The sequence below is a fragment of the Camelus ferus genome, chromosome X (assembly GCF_009834535.1).
Source record: "Camelus ferus isolate YT-003-E chromosome X, BCGSAC_Cfer_1.0, whole genome shotgun sequence".
NCBI lineage: Eukaryota > Metazoa > Chordata > Mammalia > Artiodactyla > Camelidae > Camelus > Camelus ferus.
This window is the reverse complement of record NC_045732.1, coordinates 72048097-72067061: the sequence shown is the minus strand read 5'-3', so window position 1 is coordinate 72067061 and position 18965 is coordinate 72048097. Positions and strand designations below refer to the sequence as shown.

The following is an 18965-nucleotide window of genomic DNA, read 5'->3' as shown; positions in this document are numbered from 1 at the left end:
AACGATAGACAGAAGTGTGTTTATATAGGGCTTTTTAGCTGAGCAGAGCCAGATGGCCAGCACTTGCTTTTTCTCAAGTATTATGGATATATGTTCAAAACTAAAATGTATATACATCTTTCAGACAAGTGATTTCGGCTTTCATACTAGTAATCAGATATTAAAGCCAGAGACTGGATGTAAACAGTACAAATTTCTCCTCTGAAAATTCTCTTGGTTCTTAAGAGTTCAGGCAGAAGTGAAAAACCCAGCTGTGTCAAATTTTTTTAATCTGGCAGTACAGCATGGTAATTAAGTTCACTGGTTCTGGAGTTAGGACTGTCTAGATTTGAATCCTGATTAACTACATTAGGCAGGTTATTTAATGTTTGTGCTTAAATTTCTTCACTATAAAACAGGGATAAGAGTACCTAGCTCATAGGGGGGTGAAAAGAACATAGCACGGTGTTTGACATGTAGTAAATGGTGACTATAAAATAATCTGAGCATAACCCATAGTTTGCTTAGGTGAACACTGAAGGAATATGTCACGTCTCATCTGTTTATCAGCCTGTTTCAGGTAAATAATACATTTGACATCAGTTTGTTCTCAGAGGATGGCTTAGTGGACTGAAGTATTTTGCTTTAAGACTGCTACACCACTGAAATGCAGAGAAAGTCAACCTTCAATTAGACAGTTTTCCATAAAATAAAACCCTAAAGGTGAAAACTGGATTTGATTCTTAAACACATCACTTAATCAAGCATACATGCAGGTAACCCTTCCAAACAGCAGGATTTAAGGTGAGAACAAAGATTTGGTTACTTTGAATATGCCACTACAGGTGAACAATACATCTGAAGGTACCAATCATGCTAAAAGTAAAAGACAAAAGGGTCATGCTGAGTAAAAGAGCAGAGAGTATGTATACTTAAATTAAGCACATGCACGTACAAATTCTTCACAGATCATTCTTGTGCTAGATATTTTGTTCTCATCAAATTCTTAGAAATATCTATTTTCTTCTACATAAGTAGCAGAAAGTAGCAAGAAAATAAGGAAGTCAAGTCATTCAGACTGCCTCACACCTCCTTAATCCACCCAATACCTCCAGAATTGTTTCAGTAGGCATACATCATTTCACAGAAAAATGGTAAAAATAAGCACACTCCATGATGAGAAGCACTGTAACACTATTAAGGGCACATACATAGGCTTTAGAGTCAGATAAATCCCAATTCAAAATTTATTTCTGCCAGTCACAAAGGACCACATACTGCATGATTCCTTTTATATGAAATGTCCAGAACAGGCAAATCCATTAAGACAGAAAGCAGACTGGTGATTGCCTAGAGCTGGCGGTGTGGGTAGGGAGTGCTGGGGAGTCTAATGGGGAATGCTGCTAATGGGTACAGGGTTTCTTTTTCGGGTGATAAAAATGTTCTAAAATTTATTGTGGTGACGTATGTAACTCTGTGACTATATTAAAAACCACTGAACTGTACTTTAAACATTGAATTGTACACTTTAGGCAAGTTCTATGATATGTAAATTGTATCTAAATAAAACTGTTATAAAAAATTAAATCTCTGACACTTACCAAAGATATGACTTTGACCATGTCATTTACCCTTTGAACCCAATTTCCTCATATATAAAATAAGGATATCACATTCCTCAGAGGGATAGAATTAAGTATTACATTAAATTATAATTACTTAGTACAGTATATGGCCATTAGGACACAATGAATAGAATAATAATGTTTATAGATCAAGTAAATCTCTTTGGGCAAAGAAATTATTTCATAGCAGTCTTGTAAAATTATAGTCACATGAAAAGCCTCAAGTAGTTATACAAATGGTGAGGACAACATGAATAGTGCCTCACTAATAAGGAATAGGTATTTTCCATACTGAAATCTCACCAAATCAAAACTCACTGAAGACCCATGTGGATAGCTGAAAGTTATAACAAGGTAGTGGCCTAAAGAAATAAAAGTCTGTCCTGAAAAATATCAAGACATCTTCAAAAACCTAGTAAGCTCTGATACAAGAACTGATAACTCTTTCAAAATGAGCTACCAGAACAGACTAAGACCCCTAAACCAAAACTTTAGCCCTGATATGCTAATGCCACAACAATCACCTTAAAAAAAATATTTAACTGTAATTGACTCACCATTGTCACTCTGGCCATCAATCTCTTCTGAATTCAAAGTCTGTTTGCCTGAGCTGTGTGCTCGCCTTGCAGCACAGTATCTTGAAGTAGCAGGAACCATTGTGGAGGGCCCGCCATGATTCTGTACCAAAGAGATACATACATACACATGCAGTCCTCCCTATATAGTTAGAGAAAAAGCTATAAATATTTTAAATTTACATTAGAATCAAAAATACGTGAGGAAATAATGATCAAGAAAACAAAATTTTAGCCCATACTATCCAGGCAAAATTATTTGTCCACTTCTACCCCTCTTCTCTAAGAATAGCTTAAAAAAAAAAGTTCTATTCTCCAATTTTTAGAAGCTTTAAGGTGAAAACTTACATTTTCCAGGAAGGGCTTTTTTTTGACTGTTTGTTAAAAAGTTCAAATTTATCTACATTGCCTTTACTTAAAAAAATAAAATGAAAGAGAAAAGTAAACAGCTTTTTGAGTAAAACTTTGACCTACTTACAGGCAAAGCTGGGTAAGCAGTCTCATCCCCTTCTTCAACTTCATAAAAGGTAATAGTTTCTTCCAAGCCCCTGGGCATCTGTCCACTCTCTGGAGCAAAGCTATACTGGCACTCCTTATTCATACAATGCATCTGGCGGTGACTACGTCTAAAGGAACTTAAGTAGTTTGGGGAATGAGAAGGGGGAAGAAGATAAAATATGGTAGTAAACTGTTTCTAATTTCTAAATAACAGTTCAAACATCTCAATGTTGACACTTTTAAAAAATTTAGTCCATATATTTGATGCACAGCAATAAAGCCACACTTACACATTTTCTCTAACTTCCAACACTTAAAGTTCACTTACCGAGATCTATAGGAGAAGTTATCATAGCTCTGGCAGCACCTTTTACCTGGCCCAGGGTAAAAACCAACTTTAGCGCCCACCATGTTGTGCCTGTTTATAAAGCGAGATGCATCCCTAAGAATAAAGGGGGAAAAAAACCAGAACTCTTTACTCACTAGTGCTTCAGTAGTCAGTCTTAGTAGCTAAATAGAATTAACTTTCTAAAAATGACCAAATAGAGAGCTCTTCTATCCTCACTACTGACATTAGGCCTATCCATTCTTAAAGGATACAGTGCCATATACATGGCACTCAGCTTGCTGACATTCTATCTTATAGCATCTCTTCAACTGTTCAATATTTCCCTAGACTGTGAGACTATAAATCTTCAATAAATTTGACAAGAATTTAAGTATACATCAGTTCCATCCTTTATGCTCGCTTTAGGCAGAGATTATAAAAGAAATATAGACTATTAAAATATTTCTAAATTCTACCATAATTCTGCCCAGGAATTATTTCCAATCTCTCAACAGAGATGTACACTATATTCAGTCAGTTAAGACCTACCTGGGCATCCCATATCCCCGACCTTGTCTCTGAGATGAATGTTGAGGATGAAAATGTTCATTAGACAAAACACTGCCCGCTGTCTGTGAGTAGTGCATTGGAGGGTCATGCCCATAATGCATACTATGCTGAAGCCTGGGCGGGAGGAGGGGGTCTCCCCTGCTGTAAGCCATAGTCATATAAACCTCTTTCCCTCTAACTTTCTTGAACATCTTCTTCCGTTGCTTCATGTCCATCTCCGACATAGCTTTCAAACAAAGAAGCAAGTAAATGAGCTTCATAACCAAAGCAAAAAACCCAGTGTCTCCCACAGCACTCCCACAAATATCTAAAACTCTCAGATGTTTTCTTACGACAAACCAAATGAATACAGGGAAGGAATTTCCATACTTTCAAAGGATGTACTAGATCTTCCATTTGGAAGGGCCTAATGAGCAAGTAACTTCTGTATCAATGGACAAGTCAGCACTACCTTTAGAATAGGCAGCTTTGGTCATCAAAACATACAGTCACTCACCTATGTTACTATTATCCAAGAAATTATGCCCATTAATATCTCTTCCAATATCTCAATATCTCATTGTGTCTATGAGGTGTTTTCCTAGTTCTTTGAGAAATCTTTTCCCTTCAAGTTTTAAAGTTTAAAGTCCACTCCAACTTAACTTTATACAAAGTCCCCTAAACAGTAATTCTCAGCCAGGACAATTTTTTCCTCCCCTCCTTTGGGGCACATTTGGCATTATCTGGAGACATTTCTGGTTGTCATAACTTGGGGAAGGATGGTACTGGCATCTAGTAGATAGAAGCCAAGGATGCTGCTAAGCATCCTACAACGCACAGGATAGCACCCCACAACAAAGTATTATCCATCCCAAAATGTCAGTAGTGCCAAAGCTGAGAAACTCTACCCCTAAAGCAAGACTTACACCTTTAAAAAAAGTACAATGTAGGTAAACACAAGAAGGGGAAAATAATAAAAACCAGCATACAAACCTATTTCTGGGACATAGCCCCCGGAAATTTTCTGATAACCTCTTCCTTTCCTATTGGGCATAGCATTCCAGGCAGGAACAGGTGTCACTTGGGTAACTGGTTTTAAGTTAGCCAGTGGAACAACATGCCTTAAAATTAAAGATACCATCATAAAGCCACTGCAACACATACAAGTTTCATTCGATACAGATACCCAACTCCTCCTGCTTCATTTTCAAGTATATTCTACTAAAACTGGTTGACACTAGCTTCCCCATTGAGGTTTTCTTTTTGGGTTAGAAAACCTAAGAGTAGTTACTACAATTTCACAGCTGTTTGTAGCACATATGTTCAGGATGAGATTGTAGTAAACTAGTTTACAAATATTTGTTGCCTCTCCTTGGAGCAGGATTATATCTTCTCATCCCATTGACTTTAGGCTTAGTTATGTAACTTACTTTGGCCAATAAAATGTGAGCAGATGCTTTAAGAACCAGCATATGGTTTGTCATGTTCTCATTTTTTTCCCTTTCTATGATCATGGCAGCATATGTCTAGATAGAGCCTTTGTCAGCCTGGGTCCCCTTTGCCGACCCACTATGGACATGCTAAATGAGCAAGAAATGAACTTTGTTTCAAGCTGCTGAGAATTTTTTGGTTGTTAGGGCAGCATAACCTACTTTAATGGTTCTCAAAGTAGACCAACAGCATTAGTATCACCTGGAAACTTATGAAGTTCAAATTCTTGGGCACCACCACAAACTTACTCAATCAAACTTTGGAGATGGAGCTCATCAATCTGTATTTTAATGAGCTCTCCAGGTAACTCCAGGATATGTTAAAGTTTGAGAATGACTGGACTAGCCTATCTTGATATTGGTAGAGGTTCACTTAGAAAATCAGCTTTCCAACTATTATAAATAGTTTTGTATCATAATTCTGTTGTACTTAATAATTCTAATATGCTGGCTAGCACCTAGGATTTGGAAACTTATACATAGGTATACCGAGATTTCATACTTCAGCACATGCTTTTACAATTCAAAATAAGTCATCTTAGGTCAGTACCAGATATAACTTTGGTTCTCTTACTAGCATCCTGGTAATTCTCAATTTAATACTACAAAAAGGCACCAAGAGCCAAATACTTTTGTAATTCAACAAATTATTATATTCTTACTTTTCTGCCAATTCTTCAATGAAAACTGTTACCGAATTGTTCTCATTTCCAACTTCCTGAATGTGAGCATTATAATATCTTCCACCTGATTCCAAGCGAACCTGAAAGAGGGAAATGGACAGTAAGAATACATCTAGTCTCACATCTATTGGCAGATCTGGCTTCTGCCAAACAAAAATACCACTTCTCCCCAAATGGAGTCCAGCATCTACTTATTAAAGCAGTTGATAATCAATACTGCCAATCTGGTTCAATAGAGGCAGCACATGCTGAAAGAGCTTTACATCTATTCACAAGTTTATATATAATTAAAATCCAACACAAACATTTTTAAAAATCCCAGTATTCTGTAAATTAGTTTTGTTGAACTCATATTAATGACTAAAACCACAATCTCAGAAAAAAAATGACTGATTCTTTAAAGAAGGAACTAACCTGACACTTGTCTCCCAAATAGTACTGTCTTCCAGCATACTCCATATAATTAGATTTTTGAAGTTCTATTAAAAGAAAATGAAGATTCAAGTTCAACTGAACTAGTTCTTTTCCTGTTTTACATCATTTAATTTTCTAATTTATTTTTACCAGTGTTCTTGACAATGCTACCACTATAAGCTAAAATCTGGGGGGGAAATGTCCTAACAGGTCAGTCTATCACTCTTGATAGGTTACTTCTATGGTTAATTTAAGAAGACCTGCTAGAATAGTTTTGTGCTATAAGACAAAAATAGATGGAAATTGGAGGTTGTAATCTTAGAGTTAGTCAAATACCAATAAGGTACAATTTGAAAGTAACACACCTCAATTTTTTTAAAAAAGGAAAAAAAAAGAAGCACTATGCAGCTTTTTCAAAGCAGCCTACTATAGTTGATCACTGAACAACACAGGTTTGAACTGCATGGATCCACTCATGTAGATTTTTTTCAATAGTAGATACTACAGCACTATAAGATCCGAGGTTTGTTGAATCTGATGATGTGGAACTGCAGATACAGAGGAACTATAAATACCATGGGCTGACTACAAATTATACTGGGATTTTCGACTGCTTGGAGGGTCAGTGGACCTAACCCTCATGTTGTTCAAAGGTCAACTGTGTTTTTAATAAATTACTGTGTTCTACAAGATATTAACCTCATTCTAGATTGTTAATTATACCTATGTTTACCAAGGTTCAAGGAATTGAGTATGGAACATTCAATAAAGCCTACTTTGAAGACAGAACTTTAAGACCTAATTTGATCAACTTAGTTATCTTATAAGGAGAAACAATTACCTATCTCAAGGGTTGGCAAACTTTCTCTGTAAAGAGCCAGACAGTAAATATTTTAAACTTTGTGGGACATACAGACTCTGTTGTAACTATTCAACTCTGTAGTAAAACTTTATGGACACTGAAAATTGAATTTTATATAATTTTCATTTGTTACAATATACAGTTCTTTTCATTTTTTTCCTGCCATTTAAAAATACAAAAACCATTCTTAACTCATGGACCATACAGGTGGCAAGTCAGATTTGATTCACAGGTCATACATAGTTTGCCAATACCTGACCTATTCATTTATCAATGAGTGCAGTTAACACATTGAATTTAAGATGAACTTATTTCCATTTACAAGTTTCTGGTACTCAAAGTTATCTAAAAGTTATCTCTACACAGTCTTTGCCAAGTTGAAGTCCCAAATGAACATCAGACTCTGAAAGATCCCTCCCCACTTCTAAACCTATTAGTTTCCTCCTTTGGATTTAAATCATGTATTGAGCAGGCTAAAAAGTACCACATAAACATGTAAAAATGTTTATTATTAACAGTACTTTGAAAACATCTCTTATTTTTAGAAATTTACAAAATTATTCTCCTGGATCTGTCAGGATTCAAAAATATCCTGTTAATATTTCATTACCTTTTCTGCTGTCCAACCAAACATCAAATTCTACATTACGATAGATTTCTGGATCCAGGGCTTTGAGCACCTTATAGGGGAAGAGCATCTTTGATGGATTTTCTGGAGACTAAAACAAAAATAATCATGCTACAAACTCACCATCCTTAGCTTAAGTCTTCCTTCTAAGACGAAGGAAGAATTAAGGTTCTTTTTTTCCTTTTTTAAAACTATGTACATATATGCCTTTCCTTCTTTATTAAAACAAGAAATAAATGCCACAATAAATTTTACTGTATATATTAAAAATCAGGAGTCTAAAGAAACAATATACAACAGTCTAAAAGGTTTTAGATGGCAGAAGGGAAATACTGTCTAAAGCAGCCAATAACTCATATAAATCAATGCAACACAGATCAGGATTAAAGATTCAGCCAGGGCTATTGAGCAAGTCTCATCTTGATATGCCTACAGAGGTTCAAGTGTTTCTGTACCCTAAAGTCATCTGGAAAAATATCAAAAGTTTACTTCATTTTGGTCAAAATCTGTTACAATTTCCAAAAGAATTACCTTTTTCTTTTGCTTTCTTAGAATTTCATGATAGTCCATACTGATCCCAAATCACTAGCATTTGGGGCATATACAGAGATTGTTCTCGTAGTATTTGCCCTAATTAGCTAGTCTCAAATTCAACGCCTGCTTGATTTTAGGCCTATACAGATGGTAAAATTCCTACTGTTTCTCCAACCAGGATTATTACCTATTTTCTTTGAGTAGAATAGGGATAAGCATTATACTCTTTAGTAACAAGAAGCCTTAGCATCAGAAGACCAATTACAAACTAAATATCTCTAGGATTTGTAATATTACTTTAACTTGAAAACAATAGCTTCTGAAATTTCTCAGGTGTTCAAAGTTCACTTTGAAAAAAATTTACAATTTCATAAGAATAAAAATTCAGAGAACATTAAGCCCACATTTTACATTTTCAGACCAAGACTTTCACAAAGGAAAACATCATTTCCCCACCAACTCCATATAACTAAAATGGACCATCTGACCTTAACTAGTTTAAGTTATGATGCTGTAAGCCAAGATTATGAAAATTCTTTGCCCTAGAAAATCTCAAACCTTTGCTTCTTCTGTTCCTTGATTGTACCCTTCTGGTATATTTTCAGCATTGCAGCAGGCACCCCACTCTTCGGTCCTAATTGAAAAGATTTAGAACAAAGAGCTTTATATAAATGTACCAGCTAAGGAAAGTCTTAATGACCATACCACCATCTAGTGGCAAAGTAGCTCAGCTCTAAAAATGAAGCAAATACTTTTTCATCCCAAAATTTACATTTATGTTTCCTTTTTATAAATATGTGCTACACATACCTCCCGTGGGGACACAACTTTAAGATGGTCCTTATGAGCCCCACCTTGTGGTGGTCACACTCTTGTATGAGTCCCCTCTCCTTAAGTTTGCTTCTAACCAATAGACAAGATGTATATTACCACATTATATAATATAGGGTCTGTCTTGCTGATCTCTCTCTTGCTGACTATTAGGAAGCAAGCAGCCATGTTCACCAACCCCATGTGCCATGCCACATGGGGTTGGTGAACATGGCCAAAGGGTTACCTCTGGCTGATAGCCAGGAAAAGTCTGAAATTCTCAGTCCTTCAGCTGCAAGGAATTGAATACTACCAAGAACCACGTGAGTGGGGAAGTGGATCCTTCCCCTGTCAAAATTCCAGATGAGAACTCAATCTTGGCCAAAACTCTCATTACATTCTTGTGAGGTCCTAAGCATAAGACCCAGCGAAGCTGTGCTCAGATTCCTAACCCATATAAATTATGAGATAAGAGTGTTGTTTTAAGCTGTCAAGTTTGTGGAAATATTGTTATGCAGCAAAAGATAACTAATAAACCTTGCTTCCTATTACTCTAGTTAAGCCTCAAATTCTTTTCTTTTTTTTTTTTTTTTGCATTAACTTCTTTTTATTTATTTATTTAAATAGAGGTACTGGGGATTGAATCCAGGATGTGCATACTAAGCATGCACTGTACCACAGAGCTAAACCCAAACCCCACTACAGCCTCAAGTTCTTAAGACAGATAAGCAGTGAAGAATGAAGCAAATTCTACCTTGATATATGGTTGCCACCCGCTGCATTCCCCAGTACAGTCATCCCTTGGTATCCACAGGGAGTTGGGTCTAGGACCCCTGGCAGATACCAAATCAGATTCTCAAGCCCATTATGGTCAGCCTTCCACATTCACAAATTCCACATCCAGAATGGGAGGACCAACTGTAAGCTTTTTAAAAAACTCTCCTTATCAAAAAAAATTCTTTAATGCAAGCATTAAATATCCAAGAAATAGAACTGCAAGACAAAAGACAAGGTAACACCTGATTAGCACAAAGCCTATCTGAATTTCCAGACAGAACTAAGAATCAGGAAGAAATACAACACCTACTTTATTTTCTCAACTGCAAAGTTTCTGACTAAATCTGTTCAATAATAGCTGCTTCCTCAGAGGCCACAACGTACACTCCTAAAAAGCACAAAAGGCAGACACTCAAAAGTTCCTAAAACTCTCCTTTAGCCTGAGAGATTTTTTCCTACTAGCTGGATGTATGTGTCAAGCAACCACTCTGAACCTCAGTTACCATCTATAAAATGATAGTGCTGGTTTAGGATCAGTTTTGTTCTTAAAGTGTGGTCCATGGCCTACCTGTATCAGTATACTTGGGTGTATTTGTTTGAAAAGTAGATTCCTGGCCCCACTCTGACCTCCAATTTTTTTAAAGGAAGCCCCAAAATCTGCCTTTCTAACAAGTACCCTGAGTAATTCATATGTAAGTTTGAGAATCATGGATTAGATAGTTCTAAAGTCTCTTCTAGCAATTAAAAAACTAATTTTGGAGTCTGACTTGAGATGTGTGTCAGCAGGGGGAAACTCCCCCTCTACCCCTCTTAAGTTCTTGTGGCTGAACTAATAAAAAAAAGTGACAGAAGATAGATCAGTAGGAGAAAAAGAAACATTTGTTTAAATTGGTTTTGACTTGGACTGAATCCCCAAAGCCTGAGTATTTCACAATGTAACATATCTTTTTGGTAAAACTTCTCTTCCCCCTTTAAAAAATGTATATCCCTATACATACATACACACACACACACACACACATACATACATACATGTGAGTGTATATACAGTTGGCCCCTTCATTTTAGTAGGTTCCACATCCATAGATTCAACCAATCATGATTGGAACTGGTTGAATACGTGGATGCAGAACCCATATGAAGAGGACAGACTGCATATACTGCATTATTTTATATAAAGGACTTGAACATTGAGGATTTTGGTGTTTGCAAGAGTCCTGGAATCAATTCTCCGTGAATGCCAAGGGCTGACTATATATAAATAGTCTAAGTCATAAGCTTGCCAGTCCCTTCCACTTTCAAATGATGCACAAAAACACGATGATCTTGTAGTTGACGTCCCTTTTCCCTTTATTACCTATTCGGAGTTGAACTCCTGTAGTCAATATGGACATCCTCACTGCCAGTCACAGCATTGTTCCTATTCTTCTTGGAACCACTTCGAAACAATTCAACTGCGGTCTTCAACTCTTCTTCATCCACAACAAACACATCTTTATAGAGAATTTCATACAATACAGCTAAAGGAAAAAATGGCCAAAACTCCAATTGTCAAAATAAGAGTTTTTATAACAATGTGAAAATAGCCATAACCCAGTAAACAAATTCAATACATACCAGCAAAGTTTTAAGAGAGCTATTCATGGCGGGTCCCTCAATTTAAAGACTGGCAACAAATCATCTAAAAGCACGCTCAAAACATTTATAAAACCTTCACATACCCTGACAAATAGCTGCACTTGACTGAAATTGTTTTGAGTACACTGAATCATAATGACCATTACTTGAATAGCAGAGTAGAATCTGAAGAAAAGAAAAACACAGAACAATTAAGTGAATGTCTCACTACAATGAAATACTTGAAATTAAGTTGCTAATCAGAAACTTGTAAACTAAATGCTTTCTTAAAAAAGTGATTTTTAAATTCCAAACATAAGTGACATTACAGTATTTGTCTTTTTCTGTTCGACTTACTCCACTCAGCATTTGTCAATTATATCTCAGTAAAGTTGGGGAAAAGTGATTTTTAAAATCTAAATATAGATAAATGCAAGCTATATTTCATAAAGAGATTTTCTTAAAAGTGACTTTTAAATGTCAAGATTAAAATCACTATTAAGGCAACACTGTGAGCTTTAGTCACATTCCTGTTAATATTCCAAACAAGTACTGATTTATGAATTTGCAAAAGATGGAAACTTTTACAAACTGAGAGAGTGAATATAATAGAAAGCCTTAACAGAAGTCAAAAGACCCAGCTTAATTTCTGAAAATGGAGAAAATACGTCCAACACCCAACCCCCAAACTTAGACTATGGGGGGAGGGATTTCATTCAATTTATTCAAAATGTCATCTATTGTATTGAATAGCAATGTATCAATATGCTATATAGAAGCAATACTGCTAAAGAGACTTCTTAATGAATTAATGCACTGAGATGGCTACAAAATGAGTTTATTTCTTAACTGATTCCTTCAATCTCTAGTTTTTTCAAGTAACAATTCAAAGGCCAGGCTTACTAACCAAATTATTTCAGTAAAAATGTTTCCTGGCTCCATGTGATGAAATTTGTTTACATAATTGCTCCAAAATGTTTTTGAATTTTTGTTCAAAAACCTATGTCTTGTGTAAGGGATGTCATCTCTAGTGATTAAGTCTATTTCATCTTGGAGCCGTCTCTGATATCAGCAACCTGAGGTACCAAAGACAATTCTCTGTGATCTGTAAGAGGATGTTACCAAGGTTCCTTAGCAGAAAATTATCCTAAGCACTCTCTTTTTTCTACTTTCCTACACTACTCTGGGCTAACTTATCTCAATAAACAAGTTCTCTGATCCCAGGTCTATTACTCTTTCCTAGTCTTTTTTTTTTTTTTTTGAAATCACAATTCCAATTCTATCAGTATAATCCATTTCAAGGTACTGAAGGCAAGTGTCAAGCTAAAGTAGCTCACAATAAAGTTTAAGTTGCAAAGTTTTACCCATCCCAAGGGGTATTTGCATTGAAGAGGAGTTTATTAATCTAAAAGAACAGTGAGCAGATTTTGAGCAGAGAAGCCCTTTGTGCCTTGGACTAGAAGAACTGGAAACTCCAACTAAGAAAGGTTAATAACCAGAGGCAGTTGTTAAGGAGTAGTGAAAAGAACACAGTTAACCAGAACTGATGACTAAATAAGCAGGAAAGAAAACAAAAATGAGCATACAATTTCTCTATTTAAGTGGCAAGAAGTTCTGTTTTGATTGGAAGAGGCAAAAATAGTCATGATGGCTTTTGTGTTCCTGGTGGTGTCTCAACATAAAATAATAATTCTCTCATACATACTTGTGGGTGGTATGTCTTGGGGCAGGCAGGTGTAAAGTAGTAAACTAATGAAAAAATGAGGCAGATCTGTATTACTGATGAGGATCAGTATTTGAGAAGAACAAGTAACAATGTTAAGTATGAGCCCATCTCCATTATAAATAAATAAATAAATAAATAAATAAATAAATAAATAAATAAATAAATGCAAAGAGAGTGATATGGGATACCCACCTAAACTTAATAGTTCTTACTCTGAAGCACAAGAGATTGAAGAGCATGAATGGAAACTTGGATTTTCACTATACATTTCCAGATAGAAGTTTTATTTTGTTTCCAATGTAATTATATATTTCTATTCTTTCTAGATAGAGTAAACGGGCTAAGTGAAGATGGCAAGCTTCCAGCTGCATTCACTTTGACACTGGCTAACTATGTAAAATGCAGAGTTAAGTTAGCTAAAGAAGTAAAAGATACCAAGGCGAACATTAGGCATTTATTTCTTTGAAAATCTGCTCTAAAATATATTTTATGGAAGGCTCCTTAATAATGTTCACTGCTTTTAATAAACTCATTTTTGAAAACTCAAAACAATTCAAATATAAATCTTAGAAGCCTGAACCGATACAACTAAGTTTTAGGCAAAGCAAGATGTCACACAACAAAAGTACCCTGCTGCCACCTGGCTCTTCCATACTTAAATTTCAGTTTAAACAAACATATTCACTTCATACATTCCCAAATCAGACATATATACAGTATCCTATGCAATGCAAATACCCAACTGCTGATAAGTATTATGACTTATACATGATATTCTCATGGCTGCACACACTCAAAAGGTCTTACATTTTTGTATTCTTATCCCAATGGGTGATGTTTTTCCCTTAATTACCTCAGTAATATCTCTGTAAGATATACAAGACTCATTTGAAAATGAAGCTGTATAATTATAGAAACTAGGTGGTGGGTATATGGATGTTCACTATAGAAGTCTTATAACGTCTCTCTATATGAAAATTATCAGAATAAAATGTTGGAGAAAAAAAACCTCAACAGTAGGTTTAAAGGGTCCTGGTAAAGATCTAAATGTCTAAATCCCATCTCAGACAATGCTATATACAATTGTTAAAATACAATAGCTAACACACCTTTTCCTCAAACAATTCTGATTATGTCATATCTTTGTTTAAAAACTTTGAATGAGTGTTTAGGGGGAATTATACTAATGTCTGAATTTGCCTTGAAATACATCAAAAATTAAAATGGACTGATGAATGGAAACACAACAAAACTCCAGTATTGTGTAGTCTATATTCACTAATCAAATCACCAGGATAGGCTTTCTTTAAAAACTTTCCGGAAGAAAAACTGTATGGTGGTTGGGGGGAAGGTATAGCTCAAATGGTAGAGCGCATGCTTAACATGCATGAGCTCTTGGGTTTGATTCCCAGTACCTCTGCCAAAAAAAAAAAAAAACTAGTAATAAATAAATAGACCTAATGACCGCCCCCCAAAAAAATTTTTTAAAAAAACTTTAAAAAAAATTTTTCAAAAAAACTTTAAAAAAAATTTTTCAAGAAAAAAAAGCAAATTGGAAAAATAAAACTGTATGGTGAAGAACAATTTGTTTATCTGCTAACAGTTCTCAATCAACAAAACAATCTCCTAATATTTTCCAAGCACCTTACTAGGCAGTAGTAGCACACTGTTCCTGCACTTAAGAAACTTTCAGACTAATGAGTGAAATAGACATGAAAACAAATATAAGGTGATAAACACTATAATTACTTGGGTGATGCTAGGGGAACACAAAGGGAGGAAAGACCTCCAGGAGAGTTAGTAAAGTTTCAAAGGAAATGACATTTGAAATACAAAGGAAAAGAAAGTATGAAAGTCAGACTATCTGGAAGCATAATATACTAAGGCTGAAGGACAATGAAGCTGGAAAGGTCTGGCCCTAATCTTCTAGTCAATGAGGAGCCACTTAGGGTTTTGGGTGGTTTTTTTCTATTACAGAGAAGTGACAAGATCAGGTTTGTTCAGAAGGATAGCTAACAATACTGAGGCTGACTAACTGGAGATGAAAAGCCTGGTGGTAGAGAAGCTAGGCATTTAGACTGTACTTAATTTTTTCATTAATTAGGTAAAAAAGGATGATTTTTTAACATCCTGGTAAGCCAGCAGCATTATTCAATTTTTTATTTTAGTAAACATTCAGTTATCGTCTTACCTTGTCTTCATAGCCATTATCTGTGATGTAAGTTGGAGGCTTTCCAGGATAGCGATAAAGAATGAAATCACGACTACATAGGTATAAAACAAAGGTGGATGAGATGAGGTAATTTTGTATATGCAAGAAATAGTTATAAGAACAAATATTTGTTTTTAAACTGCCTACCTTATTCATATAAAATAACCCAAATGTTTAAGAAGATAAATATCAATTCAACATAGACAGCTAACTGCCCTTAAAGTCCTATGCATTTTTTAAATGTATCTTAATTTGGGGGGAGGAGGAGTGAAGAAGACATTGCCAATCATATGTATGTTTGTGAGTTTTGAAAGCTTCCATTTATTTAAAGCAGGAGTTGGCAAATTTTTCTGGGTAAAAGACCAGATAATAAACATTTCAGCTTTTGCAGGCCATATGGTTTACTCAGCTTTGGCTTTGTAGCCTGAAAGCAGCCATGGACAAAGCATAAACAAATGCACATGACTATGTTCCAAAAAAGCTTTATTTATGGACTTTGAAATTTTATTTTTATATAATTTTCACATGCCACAAAATATTACTCTTCTTTTGATTTATTAACCATTTAAAAACTTTTAAAAAGCATTTTTAGCCGAGAGCCATCAAAAACAGAAAGCAGGCTAATTGAAAAACTGGCCCCTGATTTAAAAGCAACAACTGATTAGCTGCCTACTCGATGACTCTTCTATATTACTTCATGCTGGATATAGTGAGAAATGAGCAGACTGCAAAACACTAATTTGAACATGTCCCCATACAAGAGAGTTCTGACTCTTATCAAGGTATATGCCATCTCACCATCCTAAGAATTGTGAAGGAATCTTACACAGATCCAACTCCTTAAATGAACAAGATTCCTCCTAGCCTCCAACCTGTATATATTATATAGCTATTTTTCAAAACCCTACAGCTTTCAGAAATGCCACTTTTGCAGTTTTAAAGATCAAGCCAAAACTTCCAAAGCAATAGAGCAGTGTTTCTCAATTTTTTTCCGATTACTGCCTCCAAAAAAAGCCTTTAAAAAAGATTTTTCTTAATTTCCCTATGAAATTTTAATACTACAGATATACTGTATATGTTTATGTACTGTGACCCTTTGAAGGACCATAAACCAATGTAATGGCTAATATTTTTCTGTCCTCAGGAACCAATTTCTACCCTCTTGGAAGTGATACTGCCCTACTTAGCATGCATGCACAAAAGGCACAGTTAAACATACAAAAATTCTAACATAAATATTCTGATTTTCTACAGAAATAATACTAGCAGTAAAGTCCTTTATTCTTCCATTCAAATGGACAAAAATGTAGACATTCTCCACCCCCAAATTATGCCATATGAGCTCTTCATTTTACATACCAATACATCAAATCTCAAATATTCCCAGTCCTAAGAGGACTATTAGAAACTTTACACACATACACACTTTCTTAAAAAAAAGAAAAGATTCCACTTACTTATAAATTAGAGAAAGAGCTCTTATTTCCAGCTGGCCAGCACTTTCCTAAACATAAATAGTACATACAAGTTTTTAAAAACATTCTGTGGTTAAGAGGCAGAAGTTTCTGCAAGTTCAATAACTTTTTTTAGATCCTTAGGACTGTTTTAAATGAATCTGTAGAAAACATTTAAATTCGCTTTGAGGCTTGGGATACTGTGACAGTTACTTAGTAACATAAACTTATTCTGAAAAAAATGGACCTAAAGACCTTCTTATTTACCTATTAAGTAACAAGGACAATAATATGGGAGATTTAAAAGGCACAATAAAAATCTAATTAGTGTAAGGACACGAAGTTAGCAGAATATTTCGTGTGTTAAGTCCAGAACTGTGGGATTAATTTAATCACATAAAATTATTTTTAATTGAGTAAGTTTATGGATCTTATTCCCACATAAATGGATAACTATGAATCAGGGAAATTGTTTGATTAAAAAAATAATTTCTTAGTAACATTAATTACTACTCCCTCCCCCATTAAAGTGAAAAGGCTTAGGCTTGTCCTGTTCCCAAGCAGTGTATGCTATTTCACTAATCTATTGATGATAAAATTGTTAAAGCACAATTCTCAATATTCAACACAGAACAGCAGGTCAGCTGCCAGCCTCTAAACTTTCGCAAGAACTATCTGATTCAACACAGCTGGCTATTTAAGAAAATAAATAAATTGGGTCTAGCTAAAGTGACACACCTGAATGAATACTTAGGTTACTATTTCAAATACCCTGAAAAGATTAAACCCCATATTTGATCTTACCTTGGGGTCTCCCAACCGTTCCAGGTATTTCTCAAAAGATCCCTCCACATACTTCAAAAATAAAACAAACTTGACTTAAACCAAATACATAGCATTACTGAAATCTGATTATACTCTGCAATATTATCCTCCAATGTGTTTTTGTTCAGCTGAACAATTATGGTATTAAATTACTACTTTGCACAGCACCTCAAGAAGATTTGCACATACATAAAAGTTTTTAGTGGAGAAAAGTTGGACGATTAAAGTATTTTAGAATTGGTCCTGGCTTATCCACATACCAGTGCATTTCATCAAACAGTATGCCTTTGAGTTTCTTTTGAAATGCCAACTTAAGTAATTTTCATAAATCAAGCAAGCACAATAATTATAGGGATATCAAATTTGACAGCAGACATGCATTTACAAAGTTAAACTGAGGCATTTTAAAGGGAATTTCATTTGTTTCAAAAAAGCACAGGGAACTTTTGGGGGTGATGAAAATGCTTTGTATCTTGACCACAGTGGCAGTTGCATAACTATATTATAGCCACACCTTAAATGCTAAGTTTAAAATGGTGAATTTTTTTGTATGTAAAATATACCTCAATAAAAACAATTAAACTTGGGGAATATATGTCTAGTTTCATGCATGCATATCACTAGATTGAAAAAAATCAATTTTTAAATTTTCTCAATCCCTTTTTTAAACTTTTCTGATGTACAATTGACATAAACTGAAATTTAAATGGCACAATCAAGTAAGTTTTGACACATCTATGCACCCATGAAACCATCACAACAATTGTGACAGTGAATATATCACCCCCATAAGTTTCCTTGTGTCCCTCTATAAGCGCACTGACCCCCAAGCAACCACTGATCTGCTGTCACTATAGATTGGTTTGTATTTTCCAGAGTTTTATATAAAGGAAATCATACAGTATGTACTTTTTTGGAGGGTCTGGCCTCTTTCACTCTGCATAATTAATCTGAGATTCATCCATGTGGTTTTAAAATTTTACACATATCTCTATTACTCAAAATGTGGTCCACAAACAACAGCAAGCATCACTCAGGAATTTAACTGCAGAAATCCTGGGCTCCAGCTCAGATCTACTGAATCCGAATTTGGTTTTTAACAATGTCCCCAGGTGATCTGTATGCACAAAAATACTTGAGATGCATGGCTTTACACCATGGTCTTGCATTTGAAGTAATTTCACAAATAATCCTTTCCCCAGGTGTGGTGAAGACTAATTAACTTCAAGATAATAAGCTTTAAAATCAAGAAGCTTTCATATAGTTTTAAAATTCACTGAAAGCTGCTGAGAAAATTAAGAGTAAACCTCGAACTGCAAGCAAATACCTATAATACAGACAAGAGAACAAATAGGTCTAGAAGGGCTAGGTGTGTTAAA

At 35.1% G+C, this 18965-nt stretch overlaps 1 protein-coding gene across 1 annotated transcript in view; it reads right to left on the bottom strand.

Moving 5' to 3' along the window:
• The window catches only part of ALG13 (ALG13 UDP-N-acetylglucosaminyltransferase subunit), a 61343-nt gene that overhangs the window by 21812 nt on the left and 20566 nt on the right, over positions 1–18965 (bottom strand). The window contains 14 exon segments of the mRNA XM_032475822.1: positions 2162–2282; positions 2658–2814; positions 3006–3119; positions 3555–3801; positions 4548–4675; positions 5707–5807; positions 6142–6206; positions 7614–7722; positions 8724–8799; positions 11110–11272; positions 11474–11555; positions 15287–15359; positions 16765–16811; positions 17566–17616. Of these exon segments, the coding sequence (XP_032331713.1) occupies positions 2162–2282; positions 2658–2814; positions 3006–3119; positions 3555–3801; positions 4548–4675; positions 5707–5807; positions 6142–6206; positions 7614–7722; positions 8724–8799; positions 11110–11272; positions 11474–11555; positions 15287–15359; positions 16765–16811; positions 17566–17616 (1534 nt within the window).